A 13,324-nucleotide genomic window follows, 5' to 3' on the forward strand; every position below is an offset into this window, starting at 1 on the left:
ACCATTAGCACAAATCATGGGTTGCCTCCACCACCATTTGACAGCCCAAGTAAAAAAAATAATATCCCAGTACAGACAAGGGCAGTAGAACTTCCAGAGATATGTCCAAGTTTAAAGGGCTGCTCAAGCAAAGTGACCACTGGTGGGGCCCCTCTGTCAACAGGTTCTCTCCAACTAACCTGGCTTTGTTGGCAGCACTCAAAGCTTTGTTGGGTATAGCCATCCTTTTAATTCCCTGTAATTCCTTTGCATAGGACGCGGGTGGCGCTGTGGGTAAAAGCCTCAGCGCCTAGGGCTTGCCGATCGAAAGGTCGGCGGTTCGAATCCCCGCGGCGGGGTGCGCTCCCGTTGCTCGGTCCCAGCGCCTGCCAACCTAGCAGTTCGAAAGCACCCCCAGGTGCAAGTAGATAAATAGGGACCGCTTACTGGCGGGAAGGTAAACGGTGTTTCCGTGTGCTGCGCTGGCTCGCCAGATGCAGCTTTGTCACGCTGGTCACGTGACCCGGAAGTGTCTCCAGACAGCGCTGGCCCCCGGCCTCTTAAGTGAGATGGGCGCACAACCCTAGAGTCTGTCAAGACTGGCCCCTTGCTGACACATGTGCTTTATATAGAAAAAATGGGACTTTAAACAATGGCTCCTTGCCATGGTTTAGCATCAATTCAACACTGTTCTGAACAAGTCCACTTCCAATAAACTCTTGTTGCCGCTTGGCTGGAATCTAATCTGTACCCCCGATTCCAATAATATTGAACTCTTAGAGAGTCTTGGAGCAGAAGCCTCTAGGCCAAGGAAAAGTCAGCCAATATCTCCCGCTCCATTAGATTCTCACAATTCTTCACTATATTTTATGGTTTCTTCCCCCACCCCAAGTACTTTTGAAGATCAAGCAGAGTTTGGGTAGTGCTGAAAGAACTTCGGCCATTTAGAAGAAAGGTTTCAAAGATCAGCAGTATTTTATGTAGTTTGTTTTTGAAATGTTTGTGGTATGTATTATTACCGTATTTTTCCCTCTATAACACGCAGATTTTTTCTCCTAAAAAGGAAGGGGAAATGTCTGTGCGTGTTATGGAGCGAATGTGTGGTCCCTGGAGCCAAAAAATCAAGCAAAAGTCAAATCGCTCTTCACGGAGAAGGGAAACCTGAAAAGAGGAAGTGGCAGCTTTCCTGTATTCTGCCTCAGGGTCTTACTGCCCACCCTCCTCTGTTTCGTTGCTGTGATTGCTGAAACGGAACAAAGAGCAGGGAAAGCCCCTCCCCTCCAGGCAAGGAGAGGGGAAAGTGTCGTCTCTGTGCTCCGGTGCTGCTGGGGGAGAGGGAGAGAGAGTGGGGGAGGGAGAGGGAGAGGAGGGGAGGGAGAGGGAGAGGGAGAGAGAGAGAGAGAGAGAGAGAGAGAGAGATGGCTGGCTTGGGGGGGAACTTTTGCCTCCCACCCGTTAAATCCCTCTCCAGCATTCTTAGCCAGCTGCTTCTCTGCACACCCCTCTCATGTCCCTTCTTTGTTTTTCCTTCGCTCCCCACTTAAAATGTGGTTACAAAGCATAGATCAACATGGATCCTCAGAATCTTTGCATTGGGTCACCCCAAATTCACCATCAGATCACATAGCATGTCCATGGCTACAGCCTGCACCCAAAAAATCACGCACCCACTGTTGCCTGGGGCTGCAATGGTGCAAAAACGTGGTTACAAAGCATGGATCCACAGGAATTATCAGGATTTTTGCATTGGGTCACCCCAAATTCACCATCAGATCACATGTCTGTGGCCACAGCATGAAGCACAAAAATGATACATCCACTGTTTCATTCAGAATGTTTTTTCCCTTGTTTTCCTCCTCTAAAAACGATGTGCGTGTTATGGTCAGGTGCGTGTTATAGAGCGAAAAATACGGTAGGTTGTTCTTCCTCTTCCCTCAGGTGCTGATGTTAAGAATAGATTTGTCAAAAAATGAATTAAAAAGAATGGGATTTTACTTGGTTGGTTATTAAGATCGAAACATGAATGGGCAAGACTCAGCAAATTGGGAGTTGCTAGCTTATTTTTAATTATTGTCTTCCTCTTTGTGATCCTGTTTTTGGGGGGTGCGGTTCTTCAAGGGTTGGAAAGAGGGGCCAGGATAAAGTTGACAGTTTAGTTATCAGTCATTTCAAAAGTTATAGTCCAATTATAAGAACTGAATGACAAGGTTACAACTCCCCAGTTTTCTTCACCTTCTCCTCTAATAAGATGGTTAGGAGTTAATTACAGGTTTAGGATTTTTTCATTGAGTGCGATCTGCGACTGTGTGAGATTTGCCAAGTAAGTCACCATCAGCAGGTCCTGAAAAGAAGAAAGGAGCATGCAATAAGATTAGGCAGAAAACAGTCATATAAAATAATAATCTGTTAATTTGCAGGAGTGTATTTAACATGGGTCCACCTGGTTGTGCCAAGAGACTGCAGAGCCTCTTAAGATCCCAGTTCCAGATTGTTTAATACAGTTTGAAAGCCTTGCCCAACAGTTACATTATCGTGAAGCTTCGTACCAACGGGATTTAGTCCAGGAAGAGAGGTGCTCTACTAATTTTGATCTCATTCTCTGCAATATGGTATAGGAAGGGAAACCTTATTCCGCCCGAGGGCCACATTCCCTTATAAGCAACCTTCTGGGGGCCGCTTGCCAATGGTTGGCGTGGCCAGAAGCAAAAGCGGGCAGAGCAATAAATGAAACTCTTCTCTCTGTACGGTAGACTAATTCCAACCACACAAAAGCCAGAGGTTTTTACATCTCTTCATACACAAACACCCCCATCCAAACAAGCAAGATGAATTATCGAAGTCTAATGACACATTCCAACCGGGCAAAAGGACTTGAAGAGAGCATGGAGCAGTGTCAATGAGGTGTGTGGCCTGGGTAGCCAGGCCCCAATGTTCCAGACCCGTTGTCCACAAAGGCTGCACAGTTGTCATGCCTCCATTTTCCAGACAGCTAACCACTATCTTGAGTTATGCAGTCTGAACTGCATGGCCACTGCCAATAATTTTACATGTCCAAGACTGCAGTGTGCAGTTGGGCAAACCGAGGCTCTGGTCAAGACCTAGGCTGTGACTGCAAAACCACACAGGAGCATTCAAGGGAGCTTGTGGGAAGGAGCATATACATAGAACATACTGACTTGGCTACCATCCTTTTATAAGCAACATGTGTATGCACACACCCCATCTCAACGCTAACTTTGGAACTGGTCAGAGTCCATATTTTTATCCAAAAGGGTAACTTTTCAGAATATGATCGAATACAACGCAAGTGCTTGATTTGCAGGGAAATAAGCCTTCATAGAAGGCAGCCAATTCAAAGTCCCCTCTGGTTGTTCAGGAAGGTTGCTGCACCAGAGATCTAAGGTAGCCTTGCAAGTCAGTACACACAAAAGGTGCTACTAAACCAAACAGGAATCACCAGCTTACCCACCTATACATCTATATCTTAGCCAATTGTGGCACATTGCTTGCATGGAGGAAGCTTCCAAGCAAGCGATGCTTTTACAAGCCAGCTCTATGGACTTACGTTGATGTTGCTGTTCAACATTGTCTCAAAGTCCTCTGGCGAAATCTTCGGAACCTGGGTGATGAGGTCCATCAGGAAGCGGCCAACAGTGTTGTCAGCAGTCACCTTACCAGACTAGATATGAAGACAGGCAATGTTAACAAGTCATTCAAAATAAAGGTGCACACAAACAAGGGTGCATTTATTTCCTGGCCAGACCACAACACTATCCTCACCAGCACATCTTCAGCATACTGCAGCACCGTGCTCAGGGTATCCTGAATCCGAGCAGAAGCAGCTCCCACTTGCTGAAGGTCACTGGATAAACTGATCACTCGATTTGGACTGAAGCAAGTCTTCATGATGAGATCAACTGAGAACACAGGGTGTGGGAATGACTGTTAGAACAGCATTTGTCACCACTCACAATTCCAGAAATTGAACCTAAAGCCATGTACTGTAGCAATGATGCTTCACTGCTCATATGCAGACTTCTGAATCCATTGCCACACCCTTTCTAGTGGGAATTCAACAGCTGCTATTTGATGCTACTGCCTCATCCCTTCCCCCTGGCCACTGCATGGTTATTCAGCTGAAAGCATTGTTGGCAAAGCCTTTCACTCATTAGAAACTGAAATCCAATTGTTAAAAATCCAGATTTTGCAATAGTGTGCGTCTTCCAATTTAGAGAAAGCATTTAAAAGCTGAACATGTTTCGATGCAGAACAGTGTCTCTGGGCACACAAGCATGTTGCTACTGTAGCTGCTATTAAGTGCTTAATTTCCTTCCTGACAGCCAAGTTCCCCTGCAAGTCCCTCCTCCCGCCTGCTTTCCCTCACAATGTGGCAAACATATTATCTAGGACCTGAGCTGAAGGAAGGAAGTTGCAGGGGCAAAAATCAATCAATTGGAGATTAAGGCCTCTCACTCTACCCACTCGATTCAAGCTATGCACCCACTGCCTTTTTGCAGCTGTTGTCAGCCACCGAAAACCCAGCTGGACCCAAATATTTATAAACACAGTGGTATCTAAGCACTGAGCAGCGGACAGCTATCATTGTGCTCTCACTGCTGCTAGGAAAAGCCAGCACCATCCTACTGCCCAAGAACAGGTTCTCCAACCCCTGGAACAGAGTCATGTGGTGGTGGTAGGCTGTTTCCCCACATGGCCATGGCCGAACTTTGAAAGAGCAGCAACTGGAAAACAATACCTTTCCCACAGCCCTTATTTCTGAAAAAGAATCTTACATTTATTGTAGGTTCATTTTTATTTTTTACTGTGAGCTGCCAGTAGGAGGCCTACTGACAGGTAGAAAGGCAGGATATAGATGGTTTAAAATTAATTTTTAATATGAGCTAAATAAATGTCAGTTCATTCAAGAAACTGTTACTACTCTACATCATTCAGCTCCAGCCTTACAAAAGAATGTTGGGTAACTGAATCCTCCATCTTTTGTTCTAAATCACCCACAGCAAACCACCCCCACCCCACTACTTGGAAGTAGAGAGAGCATGCACAGAGACAGCAGCCATAATATGCAGAGGTAACACAAAGGAGTGCTAGACTGGAACACACAACTATGGTCAAGTTGGCGGTGGAATAAACAGATATGTGCATTTGATAACTACTCACCCCAAGCAAACCAGATGGCTGCTGTGGATTAATTAAATAAAATCCCAGTCTTCCAACCTAAGGGTCAGCAACACCCATAGGAATGAGTGGCAACTATTTCACTTATACGGGGAGCAGCAAAGGGGTGATCACACAAGCCCCACTCCTTATCCCTAGTAAGATCAGCATCAGGCATAAGTGGCAGGTTAGGCCACTCTCAACTGCGTCCTAGATTACAGCCCTATTACTTTATCCCACAGAACACTGTCAAGCCAACCTCTACTTGTCTCAGCCCCAAATAATGAGAGAAACTTGGGAGGACAGGCACACACTACAGCCATACCTCAGGTTATAGACGCTTGAGGTTGCATTTTTTCAGATTACGGACCGCCGAAACCCGAAAGAACCAGAACAGGTTACTTCCGGGTTTTGGTGGTCGCGCATGCACAGAAGTGCTAAATCGTGCTTTGCGCATGCGCAGAAGCGCCGAATAACAACTTGCACATGCGCAGGTTGCGAACGCTGCGGGTTCCGAATGTGCATCCCGCAGGGATCACGTTTGCAACCTGAGTGTCCACTGTACTTTAATCACTCAAAGACATTTATAAAGTATCAAAAAAGGACAAGAATACTTACCACCTATCCGTTCTGTGTCGTAGTAAGTATATTTCACTGTGAGCGGAGTGAACATTACTCCCATAGTCTTACCAGGGACTCCCATTGCAGTACTAGAGGAAAAATAGATTTTCTTAGCACAAACAAGGGCTCAGAGGAAGCTTTATAGCACCCAAGAAGGTGGTTAAACTGGCTTGATTCATATAGCATGGTAGGACAAACTATGGCCTACCGAGATGGTGCCAATGCATGGTGTTTTGGAGGAGCTCACAACCACTTGGCTCTTCCCAGGTCATTTTTGTTCCCACACTACACCAGACTATGCCTAAGTTTGCCTTAGGGTGTCATCTGAACACAGGATCATGGTTCAGCTCCCTCTTCACTAACCATCAGCTAACACCAAGAACAAACCTCGGTTAACACAGCTCAAGTTAGTGAAAGGAGAGTTTAACTATGAATCCTGCTTCGGGGAACACAGTAAGCCAAACTTTGGCAAGAACTGCAAATATACAAATAGTACTTCTGAATGCTCCGGTGGACAAATACCTGATTAAAAAGCAAGGAAATTGCAGAATGGTAGGAAATAAAAGAAAGCACAAATGAGAACACCTATTCTCATCCCATCCCTTCTCCATACATAGTACGTGGAGGACCACCCACACAATTGGGATCCTTAAAAGCAGGATGACGAATCTTTTCCTCTCTCCTTCCTCTGTAATGCCCACTGAAACATTCTCCAAATCCTTTGTTAATTTGAAACTTACAGTCAGCAGCCCTGGAATGTTCTCATAAATTGAATGTCCTTGGGTATATGAGACAGACAGAGCCTTCTCCATGGTAGCGACTAAATAAGAGACATTATTCCAAGCAAGTTCCACTGGGCTCAGTCTTTCTGTTTATAGATATGCTTTGAAAACATTTTTATTTCAAATAGTCATACATATCTGATGGTCTACTCTATTGCATTTAGATTTTCGTTTTTGATATGTTATTGTCTTACTTGTTTTTGAAAGGCCGTTTTTGTGAAACACCAGATTTCTAGTTAAAAGGAACAAAGATGGAAGTAGAACAAGTGCAGTACACGAAGGTTGTTTTCTAAATACCTGATATAGGCCTTAATGCTCATGCGCCCATTTTGTAGACTGGTGTCCACCGTGAGGTGAATTGGATTGTGTGCTTCTCGACTGTAATATTCGTGAATCAAGACAGAGTGTTCTGTGATGTCATGCCCTGTTGCATACCTTCAAAAACGTAATTAAGACTAATTAATACCTGCACACAATGAAGCCCATTCATTCAACACAGACCTTTTAGACGCAGATGTGATATGCCAGTGAGATATATTAAACAACGCTAATTCAGATGTAGATACATCCATAAATCATTCTTGCGCTGCCCTCTGAATCACATTAAAGATATATATCATAACTTGGTTTGGAGGCAAAAGATTCCTGCATTGCAGGGGGTTGGACTAGATTACCACTGTGATCTCTTCCAACTTTACAATTCTATGATTTGTTGATAAACCAGTTGCATCACAAAATAAATACAAGGAAAAAAGATAGCAAGAGACTTGCCAGTACCTCTGCGGAGAAAGCATAAGCCCAGTGCAATTAGAAACTGCACTTAGTTAAAATAAACCAGAATCAAATGTTTGTCATTTGTTTAAACTAACTACAGTTAGAACTAGCCACAGTTCTCCGAGTCTGGATAAAACAGAGAACTGTGGTTAATCTAAAAGTGAAAGCAGATAAGCTTATAATATCCTCTTGGTTGTGCGGAGACAAAAAGTAGCAGGTAGGTATATGCTTCTGAGGCTCACAAAACACTTGTTCCTTTAATCACAGCCCCCAGTTTGTCATTATGTCTGAATCAAGCCCTTACACAGTGAACATGTTATAGGTATGGGGAGACTGGCACATCCAACATTCATAAGTAATGTAGCCGCATGATACTCCAGCCATTTAAACAATTGGTCTATACGGAACAAGATGTTCCTCTCCTCCAACTAAATGGGCAGCCAGTTATTTACTGCAGTCACTGAAGTCTCTTGCTGGGTACAAAAAAGGACTCTTGAAATGTTTTTGTGCGGAGTGTAAGCCATCATGGGGGGGGGCGGGACTTTGGATTTTGAAAGATGGCATAAAAATATTAACAAATATGTATTTATTTAACATGTTTATATCCCACCTTTCTCCCAAGTTGGGACTTGGCAGCAGTGCTTTTTTTTAAAAAAAATCATATAAGACAATCTAACATAGAACTAACAGAAGTCTGGAAATTGCTGTAGTTCTGCCATTTTTAGATAAGTCACAATTAATTTTACCTTCTCTGGAATGAGTTATGCAACACAGGAGTAAACACACTTTTGCCCCAGCATAACTTGCACTGTACATCAACAATTTTAAAAGCCCAATAATGCTGTTCTGTTTTTGAAACAAGGAGAATAGCAACCTACCATCCCAGAATAATCTCACTGGGAGAAACTTTCTTGTGCAGTTCATACATATTCTTGGCAAATTCCATGTCAACTGCCACCTAGAAGTAAAGAAAGGAAGTAAGAGAATCTGTAGCAGTGAGTCATCTATTGCAATGTTAGCAACTCTCCAAGGTCAGAAGCAGTCTTCCCTGCCTTGTTAACTAAGTTCTTGTGACTGTAGATGCTGGGGATTGAACCTGGAACTGTGCATGCACAAAACCTGCTCTCTGCAAATGGTCTTATAGCTTCCCTGCCTTCATTTCAAACAATCACCAGGTTATCAAATTTCCAAGAAATGATGCTGCACCAGAGTCACAGGGATTTTGAAACCCAGAATTCTCTAATCTAGCTATCAACTATTTCAACACCACACTGGGCTTAGCTCTGAGTGGCCAGTACATGACATAATACAGCATGGGGAGGAAGCAGGAACTCACCTCATCTTCTGACTCATTGTGAGGCACTGAGAAGCAGTTGGTGACTTCTACTGAATGCTTGTCAATGGTGCCTGCAAAATTAAGGACAACATGTTTCTGGAAGAGAAAGCCTTTCTAACCAAGGCCCCAAGATCATGCAAGGATAAATTTTGTAATTAAGGTATAAGACAAGGATGAGCGATTGTCAGCTGCTGGGCTGGTCTGGGCTCATGAAGCCTTGCAATTCCAGAATGTTTGTCAACTGTGCCTGTGAAATTAAGAGAGATGTTTCCATGAGAAAGCATCAGCCAGATCCCTGCCATGGCCCTCTCCACAGTTTTGTTGGGAGCTAGAGGGAGAAGCAAAAGTGCTGGAGGGTAGAGGGAGGAAACCAAGATTAATAGGCAAAATGCCTTCTTTATGCTGGAGAGTGTCTGATGTAATTTGAATTGCAAAGTGTTGTGGGTCTGTGGGGAGAAAGAAACCAAAATTTAGGATGCTGGAGGGAGAAGCAAGGGGCTTGTTTTTTTAGGGGTGCTGCTGCTGTAGAGTATCAAAGCATCTGATGTACTCAAAATGCAAAGTGCTTTCCCTTTTATTGCTTTCTCTCGGAGGAAGAAAGGGAGGGAAGGATGAAGTCAACTGAGTCTCCAACATAATGTAACCCCTGACATCTTACAGCTTGTGGATTGCAGCCCTTGACAGAAGGTTTCCCACCCTTGGCACACCTGACCAAAAGAAGAAGATTCAGGTTTGCTAAGAAAGTATACTGGAATTAGAAACATCACTCAGCTTTCTTCTCCAACTTCAGTTTCTTTCCGTATCTATTAAAGAATGCTTTTTATTGTGGTGTACAACAATGTGGCCATAATTTACACTAGCCCATGGGATCATGTTTCAGTATAAGGCCTGAGTATTTTGACCTGGTGCAAAAAAGAGCTCCCTGTTCCTTCAATAAACTATTTAGAAAAGTACAATAAAACAGATGCACTTTCCCTTGCCTTTTATGACAAGTTATCCTCTTCCAAAATCCCCTCTTCCACGTAAATTCACAGAATTGTAGAGTTGGAAGGGATCCTGGGGATCATCTAGTACAACTCCCTGCAATGCAGGAATATGCAGCTATCTCATAAGGGGATCAAACTTGCAACCTTGATGCTATTTAAAGCACATTTAGTTCTCCACTGCATTTGGGCATCCTAGGGCTGAGACATGTGACCATGCAAAAGGTACCACAGCCTAGCGCAGGGGTCTGCAACCTTTAAGACAAAAAGAGCCACTTGGACCCGTTTCCGAAGAAAACAACAACTGGGAGCCGCAAAACCATTGCGACATTTAAAACAAATATATCTCCAGAGCCACGATCTGACAGCGGGCGGGAAGGTGACGTCGGGACGGTGCGTGACTAACGCACGCACCGCCCCCCATGCGACGTCACAGCCAGTACAGCGCCCGCCACAGTGGGGAGTGTCGGGGCGCACGATGCGCCTCCTCCCCTCGCTAGTATCCGCCCCGGAGCCGCGGCAAAGGTGTAAAAGAGCCACATGCGGCTCCAGAGCCGCAGGTTGCAGACCCCTGGCCTAGCGGCTTGACCTACAAATCAGTACGTTCCTGGTTTGCCTTGTCTCTTTGCCATAAAGTCATAAATTCAACACCCTCCGCAATATGGGAATAATCATATCACTTGCCTGACAAACTGGTTGAGATACCATTGTGAGTGAAGTGTTCTGAGAGCCACTACAGTTGACATGAACAGAACAGAGAGATCTGGCTTCCAAATTCCTTGCTCAGCCACTGCAGTATACACAGGTGGCCTGCCTTTTAGGCTACTTCACAGGAATGATCCTGCGCACCAGCCAAACAATGACAGAGGAAGCAGGAACAAAATGCAATAAATAATGCACCATTACAAAACGGGAGCGTCGGCAGCAAAGCTGCCATGTGACCTCAGCTACAAGGCATGAAGCCCAGATTCAAATTTCACCTCTGCCTGTCAAATACACTTGGAAAACTTTAAGAGGAGGAATGGGACCCTATGACCCTCCACTTACTGTTAGGCAAGAGATGATGGGAGCTGGAGCCCACCAATGTCTGGAGAGGCCAAAAGCTCCCCCATCCCTGTCTTGAAACTGCAATCCATGCAGTTTCATCCCCTGGCCTGTGGGTAACCCTGCAAAGCAGTCTAAACTAAGCACCACATAAATGCTGCCAAGCAGCTGCTTTTAGCATTTTAGCCTCTTGTACATTTTCAACACATGGTAGCTTTTCACCGGTTTATCTTTTTGTAACATGCTTTGAGGGTTTGGGTTGTTGTTGTTTACAAATGATGTATGAACTTCATGAAATAAAAAATCATAAAAATATTAACTAGCATAGCTACATTTTAATTAGTATGGTGATGACTAGCTGGTTTTACATCTTGATTTTATTCTGTGAACTGCCCTAAGACCCCTGGATATAGGGCAGTATATAAATTTAATTAATAATAATACAGTGGTACCTTGGGTTAAGTACTTAATTCGTTCCGGAGGTCCGTTCTTAACCTGAAACTGTTCTTAACCTGAAGCACCACTTTAGTTAATGGGGCCTCCTGCTGCGCCGCCAGAGCACAATTTCTGTTCTCATCCTGAAGCAAAGTTCTTAACCTGAAGCACTATTTCTGGGTTAGCAGAGTCTGTAACCTGAAGCGTATGTAACCTGAAGCGTATGTAACCCGAAGTACCACTGTAATAATAATAATAATAATTTTGCGTTTGATTGACGACCAGGCGATGTATATATTTTATGGGATAAAAACATAGGAAGCATAAAGTTATTAACTGGCAAAGCTACATTTAAATGAGTACACAGATGTCTGACTTCCGAGTTTCACGTTTGTGTTTTAACACCCAAGCGTTGTATATACATTTTACGAAATAACTACGAACTAAAACTATGCCAGTTAATTAATTTATCGCTTCCGCTTCATAAAACCTATACACCAGTCGATTAAAAAACAAAAGCAAGCCAGCGAAACTCCAAGCCGATTATTACCAGCCTAGGAATGAGTACAAGGTAGGTAAAGAAAGGCGGGCTTCTGAGCATGTGCAGAGTTCCGGCCACGAGGAAAAGCGGCGGTTGGGACGGAAGGGTGTCGTTGGCCTTACCGAGCAGCGTCCCGATGACCCGGGCGGCCCCCTCGTTCCGCCGCTCGAAGCTGTCCACGATGGAGGCGAGCACCACCGGGTGGATCCGGACCGCGCGGCCGCCGGGGAAAGGCGCCGCCAGAGCCGGCGGCGGGGCAGGGGCCGGAGTCGGGGCCGGCGCCGGGGCGGCCTGGAGGGGAACCGGAGCGGGAGCCGCGGGAGGCGCCGACGAAACGGCGGCGGCGGCGGTGGAGGCAGCTGCGGGCAGGGAAGCAGCCGCGGGAGCAGGAGGCGGCGGCGGCGAGGGCGTCGCGGCGCTCTGAGGGGAACTGGCTGCTACGGCCGCCATCTTGTCGGCGAAAGGGACCCGTGGAAGCGACTCCTCGGCGCTGATAGGCTGAGCCGAGGCGACGGGAGAGTCACGTGCTTCGCCCTCTTCCCGAAGAGGCGCGTCACGCCTCCCATCCCCCGCGACGCTTTGGTTGCCGTCACCATAGACGTATAAAGAATCGCAGAGTGACGCGTTCAACCCGAGTGCCGTGGAGCTTCCTAGCTCCCTTTTCACTTTCTCCCTCAATGCGCCCATAGAGCAGCAATGGAGAAACTCAGGGTTTTCAGCTTGCTTGTTATTGCATACGAATTGCAGAGTTGGGACTAATCCAACCCCCCCTGTAATTCTGGAAGCCTTTGACCAATTTGGGGCTCGAACCTACGACCCTGAGATTTAAAATCTCATGCTCTAGAGATTGAGCTAAAGGTAAAGGGACCCCTGACCATTAGGTCCAGTCGTGACCGACTCTGGGGTTGCGGCGCTCATCTCACTTTATTGGCCGAGGGAGCCGGCGTACAGCTTCCAGGTCATGTGGCCAGCATGACTAAGCCGCTTCTGGCGAACCAGAGCAGCGCACGGAAACGCCGTTTACCTTCCCGCCGGAGCTGTACCTATTTATCTACTTGCACTTTGACATGCTTTCGAACTGCTAGGTTGGCAGGAGCAGGGACCGAGCAATGGGAGCTCACCCCGTCGCGGGGATTCGAACCGCTGACCTTCTGATCGGCAAGTCCTAGGCTCTGTGGTTTAACCCACAGCACCACCCGCATCCCTTGTGAGATGGGGAGAGAGCTTTAAAAGGTTTTGTTTTGTAATACCAATACAGTACAGTACAGTCCCCCTGGGTGCATTGGGAACCACTGGTTCAGAGCATTCACATCTCAAGTGGGGCTTGCTTCCTGCAGGAGCACAGCCCTAGATGCCAGGGCAGGGGAAATAATTTTCTTGTTCCTTTAACAGCTGTTTGGCAGTCAGAAATCCAAAAGGCTTACCTTTCTTATTATGGAAATACAGTTACAAGAAAAGCATCACCCTGACTACTCTGATTTTGTGATGTCTCAAGCCCCCTCTTCTGGGTGGCAGTCTTTTGTGTTAGTCACACCATGGCTGCTGTGGAGTTTGTCCTGAGTCTCAGCACTCACTCAAAATCCAAGATTTGCCCACAGGTCCAAAAAGCTTGGCAACCCCTGGTGCAGGACCTGGGTACCTCGATGACTGCTTA

At 45.8% G+C, this 13,324-nt stretch overlaps 1 protein-coding gene across 1 annotated transcript; it reads right to left on the minus strand.

Moving 5' to 3' along the window:
- Positions 1-1,953: 1,953 nt before the first annotated feature.
- Positions 1,954-12,372, minus strand: EIF3F (eukaryotic translation initiation factor 3 subunit F). Its single transcript, XM_028729015.2, has 8 exons — positions 11,793-12,372; positions 8,668-8,738; positions 8,210-8,289; positions 6,855-6,992; positions 5,773-5,864; positions 3,760-3,896; positions 3,545-3,658; positions 1,954-2,320 (listed from the first exon to the last, which is right to left on the minus strand). Exons 1-8 carry the CDS (start codon positions 12,355-12,357, stop codon positions 2,243-2,245), a joined length of 1,275 nt encoding a protein of 424 aa, XP_028584848.2. The 5' UTR covers positions 12,358-12,372; the 3' UTR covers positions 1,954-2,242.
- Between the last annotated feature and the right edge of the window lie 952 nt (positions 12,373-13,324).

Source organism: Podarcis muralis, chromosome 6, assembly GCF_964188315.1.
Source record: "Podarcis muralis chromosome 6, rPodMur119.hap1.1, whole genome shotgun sequence".
NCBI lineage: Eukaryota > Metazoa > Chordata > Lepidosauria > Squamata > Lacertidae > Podarcis > Podarcis muralis.

Coding starts and splice junctions, on each gene's coding strand:
- EIF3F (XM_028729015.2), bottom strand. CDS start 12,357: ATGGGCGCATTGAGGGAGAAAGTGAAAAGGGAGCTAGGAAGCTCCACG. Junction 8,739..11,792: donor GGTCATCGGGACGCTGCTCG/GTAAGGCCAACG, acceptor TTAATTTTGCAG/GCACCATTGACAAGCATTCA. Junction 3,659..3,759: donor AGTATGCTGAAGATGTGCTG/GTGAGGATAGTG, acceptor CTTCATATCTAG/TCTGGTAAGGTGACTGCTGA.